This window comes from Montipora capricornis, chromosome 1, assembly GCF_036669925.1.
Source record: "Montipora capricornis isolate CH-2021 chromosome 1, ASM3666992v2, whole genome shotgun sequence".
NCBI lineage: Eukaryota > Metazoa > Cnidaria > Anthozoa > Scleractinia > Acroporidae > Montipora > Montipora capricornis.
This window is the reverse complement of record NC_090883.1, coordinates 52,651,135-52,663,634: the sequence shown is the minus strand read 5'-3', so window position 1 is coordinate 52,663,634 and position 12,500 is coordinate 52,651,135. Positions and strand designations below refer to the sequence as shown.

The 12,500-nt window shown below is 43.0% G+C and overlaps 1 protein-coding gene across 1 annotated transcript in view; it reads right to left on the bottom strand.

Annotated features, from left to right (window-relative positions):
• Window positions 1–364: 364 nt before the first annotated feature.
• LOC138048396 (mitogen-activated protein kinase kinase kinase 20-like) overlaps window positions 365–12,500 on the bottom strand; it is a 43,378-nt gene continuing 31,242 nt past the window's right edge. Inside the window, exons 16-25 of the mRNA XM_068894606.1 lie at window positions 10,858–10,921; window positions 7,606–7,678; window positions 6,715–6,780; window positions 6,443–6,553; window positions 5,731–5,793; window positions 5,578–5,628; window positions 4,798–4,875; window positions 3,163–3,342; window positions 2,299–2,557; window positions 365–1,393 (exon numbers count right to left, since the gene is read on the bottom strand). Coding sequence (XP_068750707.1) covers window positions 723–1,393; window positions 2,299–2,557; window positions 3,163–3,342; window positions 4,798–4,875; window positions 5,578–5,628; window positions 5,731–5,793; window positions 6,443–6,553; window positions 6,715–6,780; window positions 7,606–7,678; window positions 10,858–10,921 — 1,616 coding nt within the window. The 3' untranslated portion in view covers window positions 365–722. The remainder of the gene's footprint in view (window positions 1,394–2,298; window positions 2,558–3,162; window positions 3,343–4,797; window positions 4,876–5,577; window positions 5,629–5,730; window positions 5,794–6,442; window positions 6,554–6,714; window positions 6,781–7,605; window positions 7,679–10,857; window positions 10,922–12,500) is intronic.

Here is a 12,500-nt window from a genome sequence, read left to right as displayed (position 1 = left end):
TGAATGCTCACGAGCCCACCAAATGGAGTCAGGTATTCCTGGTTAAAATGGCGTCGCTGGCAGGGCTTCGATTGCGCGGCAAGCGAGTTGAAATGAAAGCAAAACCTTTGCCCTTGAATTCTACAGTGAATTTGTGGCCGTGGGAACATTTTAACCAGGAATATTTGAATCCACTTGGTGGGCTCGTGAGAATTCAGTGCTCAGCCTTGGTATCTTATTGTGACCGTTGACAACCGAGGAACTCATAATGGTTCAATTCGCGTCAAATCTGGAAAAAAAAAACTTCAAAGGAAGGAAGCGACCAACAATGGCAATAAGGTTAGGCTTTTAACTTGCGAATTATTTCGTAAAATTATCTTCTCAGGACTCAGTTCTTGTCTTTCCATACAAATCCTTATATTCCCTCACACTGAGCTTGGGGCACCTGTGCTGTTACCTGTGAAAGACCCTTTCGAGCCTCTTTGAGGTATACAATGTAAACGCCTACAATACAACAACTGGTAACCATATTTCAACTGGGAATTTTCAATCCCTGGGCCAAACAGGGGTTTTTTACGAAACAAGAAAGCAAGGATATTCGTTTTTCCAAAGAGTATAACTGTACATGGCCTGATTCCAAATGGTCAATTTTGTTATTGTCTGTCAGTAATGCGAGACTGACAGCGGAATGAACGAACGATAAAATCTATAAAAAAACACTACGTCAATAAAAATAATTCTTCTCAAGTTCTACCACCCCCTCCTCTTCCGCGTCCCCTAGGGTCAAAATTGCCCCTGCCCCGCTTCCCCCTACCCCGGTTGCTCCTGCCACGTTCGCCTCTTCCTCGATAGCTTCGCTGCCGTTCGTTTCCTTGAGGGTGACCCGTAACCTTCGGGTCATTAAACGTTCTGGGATCATTGACGGAGCGTCTTCTGGGAAGAACAGTGCACCATGAACCATTTTCACTGTTCAGCTCCAGACCACTTTCACCACTGTCTTCTTCTCTACATTCTGTACTTGAGCTGCTGGCTTTTTCATTCAGGCCATCGCTTTCCCGCTCGGTGGTTTTCCTCTGTGGTGCAGGCTGTTTGGAGAAGACTTTGCCAGTTTTCGAAGAAGATCGTCCAGCTCCTTCGCTAGCAGTTGAACGCTCATTCAAAACTGTATCGTTCTTATAATTTGGACTTCTTGTCGCATAGTTTGAGTCGCTTACACTCCGTCGAAAGCCCTGATTCCACTGACGCCATCCCCTCCCACCTCTACCCCTATCTCCCCTCCCTCGTGACCACTGTTTATTATAAGTCGTCTGCGGATCATGCGCAGAACACTGCGAGGTATCGGAGGGACAGGAAACAGAGCGAGGCTTAATGCGACTTTCTGAGATCCAGCTGGCGTCCCAGGGAGATGAATAACCTGAAAATTAACGATTAAGGTAAACAGAACACTTGATAGTGCACCAGGAATAGGTTGAAACAACATCACTACCACAAAAAAGCGTTCAATCAAGAAAGACAATGGTGTTTCATTTGTGGCATGCATATAAAGAGGATATTATATGGCCGCGCGGAGATACGAAATTTCTCTTCGAGTGTAGAAATATAGAAGAGAAATTTCGTATCTCCAAGCGGCCATGTAATATTCTATTTATTATATAAACACGTCCAATGAAATACTAAATCATTTTACGAAAGCCCTCGAAAGGCGCGATTTTCTTATGTAACCATAACAACAGTGATCTTTTCACGTGTGAAAATAACATGTTTTCTTCACGTGTGAAGATATCATGTTTTCGCGCGAAAGCTCACTTGGTATTTCATTGGTGTTTATATAATAAAGTAAATGCCTTCACCGTACTCTGCCAAGCACCTTCAACACATGGTAGTGCTACTCGGCTGTTGCTAAGATCACCGCCAAATAAAATGCTCTACACAAGAAATGAATTCTATTGTACCAGGGAATAGGCAAACGCATGCAGATATCCTAGACTTAAAACCTCGCTCTTGAGAGCGTACAGCTTGCTCAGTGGAAAACACCGCTGCCCGTTGTTCACCGAAGTGAACTCCTGTTGGATGGGGTTATTATCTGCGTGTGTGACCATGTGGGAATACCCAGAGCTGTACGCATTGGAGAAGTTAGGCCGGAGCTGACGTTGTGTTCATCATCTGCGCTTGCCACGATCTTACCCTGACTCGAGGATTTCTCTCCGGGAACCCCAGTTTTCAAACCCTCATCAAAATCGACTCCCAGCTAATTACATCTGGCTATCATGAGGATCACGTGTTACACATTAACCAATGAAGCTATCTAACGATCCATACCTTTGTGGGACTGCGAACTAGCTGAACCACTCCAGGGCGATCTGCTTGGCGGTGAGCTTTTTACAGGCGAAACACTAGCAGAAGGGACGAGTTTTTGAGGATACTCTTGAGGCCTTTTCGTGGGACTTAAAGAATTCCGGAAGGCCACTTTCTGAGCCCAGGTTTCCGGAAAAGGATCCCGGCACTCCAGCTTGGGGCGAACAGCGTTCAATAGCGGCTGCGGGGGACTAGTGAAAGAGGACCGTCTCGAACTTGAGGACTGGTGAAGAACAGGAGAAAACGAAATCAATCTCATCTCACTAAACGAAAATGTCTAGCACATCTTATCCAGCACTGCCTCTAGAGTGGGCTGTATTCGTATTATCCTATCATATTTTGGTCGTTCTCTAGAGTTTTTATGATTAAAATACTTGTTTCATCAAATCTTTCATCTACGTTCTTAGGTAGAAACTTGTCGCATAAAAAGATCAGCTCCAAACTATAGTTAATCGAGGGACTGGTTATGAAACCTTAGAACCTTCAAAACGGAGAACAATGTCGCAATCGATGTTGAATTAACCGTGACCCAGTACAATCTTTTGTTTTCACTTCGCACGGGTTTGTAAATTAGTTGTGCATAATTTAATCGAAGGATTTGATTGGTTATCTTCTCGAAAAAAGGTGTGTCTTGTGCAGGGTCAAGGCCAAAAATGCGGACAAAAACATGAACAAAGGAGCTTGTCGAGTTTCATAACCATCTCCATGCATTAACTATGTTCAAACATATCACCCATTTTTTAAAGGTCACGATGTGACGTCATGCGAATGCGCTTACATCCTCGGTCTAGATATTTCATAAACAAACTACAGATGTTCATAGCATACCGAACTGGTTGGAGTGGGCGATTCGGAGTGGACTGTTTCTAGGCGGTTGGTTATTTTTTCGATGGGTCCCACAGCAGACTGCTTCAACGTTAACTGCACATTTTTTGTTACTGTTGATCCACCATCCTGCAGGAAGACAGTGTGAAGATGTTTGGTAGTTCTCGGCTTTTTCACGTCACTCTGCAAAACACAAATGACATTTTTTAGATGAAGGGGATAGTTTCGGCTAAAGAAACTGTGGTCAGTGCTTCGTCGGTGGGGAAGTGGTGTACAAAAATGTGGTTTTATCAACGGAGCTGATAATGTAAATTGACCACCGTACAGAGATTCTAAAAGCTGACGTTTCGAGCAAGGGCTAACGCTCGAAACGTCAGCATTTAGAGTCTCTGTACGGTGGTCAATTTACATTATCAACTCCGTTGATGAAACCAAGTTTATGACATTTTTTAGACTGCCTGCGGTTCCTTAGGGGTCCCTCAAGCCTCGCGATTGTTGAGTGAATCGCGTTTTGTCTCGTAATCGAGAGAAAGGGTTTCTATCGGGACTGAAGGACCAAGTCAAACGGTGGTTAAAATGCACCAATCAGCGACTCTTACTATGAAAACTGTAAAGCCCCATGCAAATGGAGGACACATTAGGGAGCTTAAGCACGCGCGTTTTTGAGACGCGGACGGCAACCGGAATAGAACATTTCGCGTGCCAGGACAGTGGTATTTCCCAGATTTTTATACTAATCATCTCTCATGGAGAAAAGATACTTAGTAATGTAAATGTGGTTGTGTGAATACAAATTAACAGAGAAAACGGCTCGCTTCCGGTTGTCGTCCGCGTTTCAAAAACGCGCGTGCTTAAGCTCCCTATTGTTGGCCAACAACTTCCAACAACATTGTTGGGGCCACGCACGCACAGTACATATGGTCTCCATGGAGACAGCAACGCATCAGCATGTTGAAAACAAGATGGCAGCCAAATTGTGTAAGTTTACAAAGTCTTACGGGTCGTATCCTTCCCATAATACACTGCACGTCCTTACATTGTTGAGAGTCGCTGCGTCCGTTTGCACAGGAAGACCTTAGGACAGCAAAGACCAGAACCAGGTTGCTGACCAGCGGTTTTTGCTACAACAATGGTTTGCTGGGGGTGCTCAGTCTCGCGGGCTCAGAAAACCTGGTTGTGGTCATTGGTTAAGGTTTTCCGTTTGCACAAAACTGCCAACACCATCCAACAACCCCTTGTTGCGCCCGTTTAAACGGGGCTTTAAGCCAAATCTGCTCATTTGTGATAAACGTATTTTACTATTTTATCCGGGAGATCACAGTTTCCTGCGCTGCACAAGTTATAACTTTGCCCTGTGACCGAGCCAATGAGAGGAATCACAAACGTTTCTCTCCTTTTATATGAAAAATAATTTTTTTATCGCAGAGATGATTGAGAGGTGTAAAGAAGAAAATCAAATTATGCCTCTCGCAAGCCGGATAGAAAGCCACAGAAAATCGAGGATTTTACCAAAGGGTAAAGATTGTAAATAAATGTAAGGATTTTACATTTTGCTCCCATTTACTTCAGAAATAATGCGAGTTTTTCAAAACCAACAAAAATAAAACAACAGAACAACACCAAAATGAATCCCCTTACCTCGTAATTAACAACGCACTCAACAGAAGGAGTTGAACCGACAGTACTGGTGTGCCAGCGGTCCATCACAAAAGGTGGCTGCCAGGGAAAGCAAATAAATAAGATAACATTCGTCAGTTAAACTCAGCAAGTTAATGCAAGCAAGTGCGACATTTCTGTCACGTAAAAGTGATGTTTCACTTGTAACACCACTAAAAACAAAGAACAGTTTTTATAAGGAAGACTTAGTTTGCACTATACGTCTCTTTGAAAACAAGACTGAGTTGAGTTGACTTGCACAAACTTGGAAATAAACGTTTGTTCGAAAAACGTAACGTTCAAAAGCGGCAACCCGATTACAAAACACTCAGGTGGGTGTCTGTCATTACTGGTCACACAGAGACCGGTAATTTCCTATAATAAAAAATTGCAACTAGCCTCCATTCTTTTTATTTCTCAGAATTCATCTCTTCTTCCATGACGAAAGCCATATGCTCCTCCAAACTACACTTTCAATGCGCTTCAAACTTTCGCAAAAGTATGTTATTTTTCCCACGACCGAGGTGGTGAGCTGATGTTTGTGTTTGACGCTTCGAAGTCAATTTTCGTAACAATGAAGATTTTGTATGAAATTCATTTTAGAAACAGACCCTTTCCTCGTAGCACCCCGGTAGTGGAAGAAATGTCTGCTTAGTTTTGTTTACACTTATTTGAGTGGCGAATAAAAAGGAACTAACTTCGAGGAAAAAGCATTAGTGAATATGTTTGCTAAAGGAGGTACACTCTACATCACAAAATTACCTGATTAAGAACTTGAAGCTCATTCGAAGATTTGATTAGAAATGAAACGCTCTGCAAGCAAATAACAACGAAAAAAACACATCAAATTTGAGAAAGCAAAACAAAACCTCAAGAGATACACGAATCCAACTCGATACAACACAAATTGCTAACCTTGATTAGAAGCAAAGCTGTCTCTTCGCCATCAATTTCAACGAACATCTTCCATTTATGCTCCTATTGAAGAAGAAAACGATTGATTACTCTTTGTCGCAGGCACATTGCACCATCACCCATATCACGATCATCAATAGTACCACTAGAATTACATTACATCTCAAGCCCGTTGACTAAGGGACCTCTTCAAGTTGAATAAGAACCTACGTCAAAGTCAACGTCAAAGATCACATGGACTTCGTTTGGGTCAGTGCTAGGAGCATAAGACTGGTGATACGAAGTTTGTCGATTCGATTCCAGTCTAAAAACTCTGATTTCTTTTCATTTGTTCCTTCGCTCGTTGCTGACCAACCTGCATACAATCCTTCTCACGGGCACATTACACTATCAACAATATCAATAACTGCAATTCTGTTGTTTTTGTGAAGCAAAGTTTTGGGTGACGTGTTGTAGGGATATTCTTGCCCTGGGGTTAGGGTCGATGATTTGAGCTCGGATGCGTCCGCGATTTGTCTTGAAAGAGGTGTATTATGGGATTTGTGCAAGTAGGGAATAAGTTTTGATACCTCTTAACCAACGGTTAGTGCTAACCAGGCTTCGAGTAACCGGTCCTTGGTTGTTTCTTTGGATGAATGGCTAATTGCCACAAGCAAATTAATACCAAACCGAAAACAATAACCTCTGATCCTAGAGACCATTCACAGCTTACCTGGGTTGACTGTTCCATTCGACAGTGATTGCCGAACAACAAAACCAGAGACAGTTGTTGTGATTGTTGGTTGTTAACAATGCCGTTCATCAATGAGTATCCATTCGGCAACTAGAAGATATTGAAAGAATTGCCACACAATGTATTTATCGCATGCATTTCTGGACAACCCTTTTACAATACTTTACCCCCTCCCCCCCCCCCCCCCCCCCCCCCCAAAAAAAAAAAAAAAAAAAAAAAAAAAAAATAGGAAAGTTTTTAAGTGAACAAACCTGAGCCTGCAGTGGTGGAAAGTGCCTCATGGATTCGCTTTCAGATCTTAAATGCTCAATTTGCTCCTGTAGAACCAATACAGAATACAGAAGAAAAGTTCATCTGGTAAAGTCATTAAACACTATTACGGTGCGACGCACCTTACCGTGGCCACCTAACAAAGTTTTGTACAAATTGTCAGCCAACCAGGGTGTGTGAATTTGATTGACAGTCACGTTTCCTTACAAAGTTCGCACAGTTGTAAGTTGAACACCTTTGCATGGGTTGTTGAGTTGACGTATTTACACGTAGTCGTCAAATATGAAAGTTTGTTGGGTGGCCACGGTAAGGCGCGTTGCACTGTAACCGGTATAATCTCTGTTATTCACACGTTTCTATGGCAACAGTGGCTCGTTTCAGGGTCTATAGGGCGTAGCGACTGACGATGGCGGCAAAATTTTCGTGTTTGCTGACGTTAAAATCGTTGACGGGACGTAAGCGTTCGGGGCAGGAGCGTATTTACAGTTTTGCTCAACTCACGCCCTTCCTTTCCATCTCTGCCCCTATCTCCCCTCCCTCGTGACCGCTGTTAATAATAATTCGACTTCTCAGAGCGAGGCTTGCAGAGTAATTGCGCTGTTAAGAGAGAGAGTATTACATGTACGCGTGTTCAAGATTTGTTTGCTCAAGATGACTGGATATTCAGGCTAAGTTCTTTTCTCAGATTTTATCATGGAGCAGGACTTCTTAATTTGACAAGGACACGACTGAAGTGTCAACTCTTACTTGTTCAAATTTGCTGTAGCTGAGCTAAAATGCTGAGCTGAACACAACATCCAATCCTACCCTTCAACTTTCATTACAGAAACTAAAAGACAAACGGTAGTTTGGATCAGTGAAAGAAGATTTACCACTAATTCCATTTTGTGTCCGAAGGATTCTACACCAAGAGCTCTCAAGTTCTCCTCTGTGAGCAAAACGAGTCTGCAAAATAAATTAAACAACGATTAGCTAATCGATTTATTTCAAGTTAGCCCAGATCATTACTGATAAATGAATCTGAACAAATAAAGTGATCCTTGACAATTTGGAGCACCGGTGGCGGATCTAGGAATATTTTAACGGGGGGCAAATTGAAAGAATCGCATCATACTCTGACAAAAGTCCAGATAGTTTAGGCTGCCATTTTAACTTTGTTTATGTTTTGCATTAATAAAATGTTCACGTCAGGTAGATAGTATTTGTTTCAGCAGAAATAAAAATACAATAAAATGCAGTTGAATAGAAAAAAAAGGAGCCAAAACGGGAGGTGGCTAGCCACCTTATTCAACCCCCCTCCCCCCTGGACCCGCCCCTGCCTACTATACGAGACAATTGCTCAAATTGTCCAGTTAAGTGCGACGAGCACTTAGTGTTCTTTTGTTTGATTGCAAATTGGCCCTTTTGGCCGCGTTCGAGTTTAAATATTCTTTTAAATTTTATGTTTGAAAGCAAGGTCAAGAGGGCCAATTTGCAAGGAAACAAAAGAATACTAAAATGGCAACCATTTTTGACTTCCAAAAAAAAAAAAAAACACACAACAGTAGCACTTAAAACGAAGACCCAAAAGGGTGGGTTCGAACGGGACGCGAGGTCCCATGCGAGGCACTTCCCTGTATTAAAAAGTAAATAAATAAATGAATAAATGAATAAAAAGGACAGTTGAAAAAAATAGTAATAATAAAGAAAAGAAAATACAATAGCTAGCGATGGCAGGGGCAGGTTCTGATCAAGGTCCAGGTACAGGTGTAGTCGGCATCAAAAGAGGTCCTAAGTAAGTGCATAAGATGAGACATAATAAAATTCTTGAAGGATTCCGGAGTAGAGAAATTTGAAGGCGGCGACAGTTTACAAATGTAGTTCCAGAAGTTTAACAATCCTGTTGAAGTACGAAGACTGATAGGTGCTTGTTTTACATAACGGTGATTTAAGACTGTTATATTTAAGACTACTATATCCCAGTAAAGCTCAGTGTCATTTCTTCGTTTACTTAAAAGTAAGTGGTGGTCAACTAGAAAGCCTTCGCTACTTTGACCACCAGACACATTTTATAACCTGTACTGTAATTATTTTATCTTGTAACCATGTGTTGTGACTATACTTTTCTTTCTATGTTAATGTTATGTAAATAGTGTGAAATAAATGAACCATGAACCATGAACCATGAACCAGGAACCATGGGAAGAACTGAGTCTGGTACGGCTATGGCAGGCAAAAGCTACAAAGTCTTTAACATTTGAATCAGTAAGATTGTTCACACATTTGCAGAAACAGACCATATCTTTGAGTTCACGGTCAAAAGTTAGTGGCAGAAGGTTTAAGGCTAGAAGCCTGTCCTTGTAGGACATTTCCCCGACACGAGTTTGTAGGATCCATCTCGTCGCTCTCCTCTGCACTCTTTCAATCTCTGTTTTAAGGGATATTTGCGAAGGGGATCAAACTTGCGTTGCGTAGGACAGCTGCGATTTCACAAATGCCAGGTAGAGTGTGCGCCTGACTGACAGATCAGTCAGTAGCGGGCGTGTGCGTTTCAGAAGCCCAAGGAGTCTGTTAGCCTTGCTGACGATGGTGTGGACAGGTTGGTCCCAAGAGAGGGTACGTGTGGCAGTAACCCCGACATCTTTCTCATTGGCGACACGCTCAAGCCGAACTTAGTTGAGGTGATAGTTGTATGTTAGGGGATTCTTTTTACGGGTCACGGTTAGGACTTTGCACTTGCTGGCGTTAAAACGGATGTTATTACGCTGAGACCACTCATCGAGGTTGGTAAGCGTGGTCTGTAAGGAAATGCGTATCGTCAGCATATAATGCTACCATAACAGCATCCACAGTTTCTTCCGGGAGATCATTGATAAAGATTGTAAACAATAAAGGGCCCAGGAGACTTCCTTGAGGGACACCGGAGGTGACTGGTGCCCACTGTGACGATGCACCCTCGATAATATAACGACTATCTGCATCCGTCCACCAAGATAGTCAGTGAACCATGAATGTAGCCTCCCAGTCACCTCGTATGCCCTCAGCTTAGCCAGTAGGATCTGATGATCTACCATATCGAAGGCTTTGGCGAAGTCCAAGTAAACATCATCTTTCTGAGTGTTGTGACCAAGGTGTTGTCCGATAGTGTGCAGTACTGACAGAAGCTGTGTAACGCATGATCGATTCTTGAGAAATCCGCGTTGAAGTTTTGTGATTAAGTTCTTAATGTGATTGTACATGGCCTTAAATACACAACGTTCCAAAACTTTGATTACAACCGGGAGAAGCGATATGGGTCGGTAATTATCAGCTGGCTCTTTCGATTCTTTCCCGCAATTCAAATATTTAACAATTAGACGCGTAGCCCTTTTGCCTCCTGGGCTATTGACCCGTGGTGGCATTATTTTTTGGTCTTCATTGATGCAAAGATGTGTTTCAGTGTTTTGAAGTTTGACTAAAATAGCTGACACTGCCCCTTTAACCACCTACTCGCAGTCAAACCGAGGCTCAATTTTCGCCAACCTCTCTCGTCCAGGCTTCGTTCCACCCTGGGAGAGAGGCGCTCTTCGGGGGAGGAGCGCGGGCTCCTTTCCCAAATCGAGCCTACGTCACACCTGAAGGTCACCATTTGTTTTACGGAAGAACCGAGTTACGGAACAATAAAATGACATTATAAAAATAGCTCCCAGTTGTATGACCGAGCACAATCTCGATTAATTTGGGGATAAGTTACAAATTTCACTAAACAAGGTCAAATTCAAATGATTTGATGAGAGGAAAGACCGACGTACATGGAGAAAAACACTTCGGTGTGGAGAAGACAACCGAAGAATTTAACCCACATCGAAACGATTCCGGGAATTGAACACGGAGCACATTTCTGGAAGGCGAGTGCTTTCACCACTGCGACAACCCTGTTTCTTAAATAGGCCATTTCCGTGGTAATGCCTGCCTCCTCTTCAAAGCGAGTCTAAGTGCGAAGCTTTTTCTTATGAAAATTAGTTTTCCCTCATAGAACTAATTACCAACACAAAAACTTCGCACTTAGACTCGCTTTGACGAGGAGGAAGACATGAACTCGGCATTAGAAAGAGTTCCTTCGGTGTGTTACACCTTTCTGGCGCATAAAATCAATATTGACTAACCTTCTTCCAGTGATGTGATTGTCCAGAAAAAGTGGAACATACATCACCAGGTCTTTGTGTCCACCTAAAAAGAACAAAACGAAGAACCATTTACTCGAATGATGTTGCATTAATGAATGAAATGATATGTGAAATGAATCATATAATGAAGTGCGGGTATGAAATCAGACGAGGGGTTCTTTGATTTTTGGCAAAACGAAAATTTCAGCCATGACATGGAATGATGGAAAGGTGTAATGAGCCTGTGAGAAGGATAGAATAAAGGTTGCTTAGCAACAAGTGAAAAATCAAGTCTTGGGCTGGAATCGAACCTACGACCTCCGGAACACAAGTTGGATGCTCTACCCGGTTAGCCACTAGAACTCACTGGAGAGCTACAAACCCATTGGAACAACGATTACAGTTGGAAAAAACCGCGAGCTTTGCAAGAAAATGTGTAATCACCAACTGTTTTCAACTTTGTGAAGGGGAAAGGGGGAAATTCCCATGAAGTGTTCCAACAATTTTGACCGGGGTTGGTGTGTTCCACTGGTCTGCGGGCTCTACAAAGTCATACGCCTCACTGAGTTCTAGTAGCTCAATGGGTACAGCATCCGACCGCTGACCGGTGTTACGGAGGTCGTAGGTTCGAATCCTACCTTGGATTCTGATTTTTTCAGTTGTGCCTTTCCCCTGTTGCCAAGCAACTTGTATTCCATCCTTCTCACGGCTGCATTACACCTTTCCATCACTCCATGTATTTGTATAAAACTAAGGTGTATGATTTTGTAGAGCCCGCAGACCAGTGGGACACTGACATTGTCTATTCAGGACCTACAATCGGCGACAAAATTAGTTGAGACACTTGCCAACAGAGCACACTGCCAACGACACATTCATTGTTTGCAAAGAAAACTTGTCCAGAAAGTACGGTTCCGGGATACCCCTCCCTCCCCTACCCTAATCAATGTTGTACCGCTGGCGACAAGGCTCGTAGAAAACAGAAAAACACAACATTGTCCCGGGGGTGCGGGGGAGGGGGCCACTTGCGCCGCCGAGCTAGAAATCGACTCTAAAGGATAAGAGTGTCTCAACAATTTTGACGCCGATTGTAGATAAACGACCTAATTCTCCAGTGAATTCTAGTAGCTCAATGGGTAATGCAGCCGACCACTGAACGGTGTTCCGGAGGTCGTAGGTTCGAATCCTTCCCAGGACTCTGATTTTTCAGCTGTCCTTTCGTGTATTCAGCCATGAAGTTTGTCGTAAACGAGATGTAAAGTTTCAACCTCGTTCCCAGGGTCTCTCATCTTAACGCCTGGGGCGAGCGAGGAGAGACCCTGGTAGGGTCTGGTCACGTGTCTCCCAGAATCTGGGAGATGACAATTTATCCAATGAAGGGAGGGGCGGCTTAGTAAGAATTTTGTCTATACTGAGACTACAGCGCATTTAGAGGGGAAACAACAATTACTACGGGATGAGCTGCTGCTACACGTTGATAGTTGATTTTGTCCAGGAATAACGAAAGAAGAAGATGAAATATAAGCGACTTTCCATATCCAGTGGGTAACACGGCGACAACATCACGGCCATGGTAAATTGCCTCGAGGCAGATAACTTGTTTAACTTTTAACGTTAGAATAAATACTATGCGAAATTGCAGC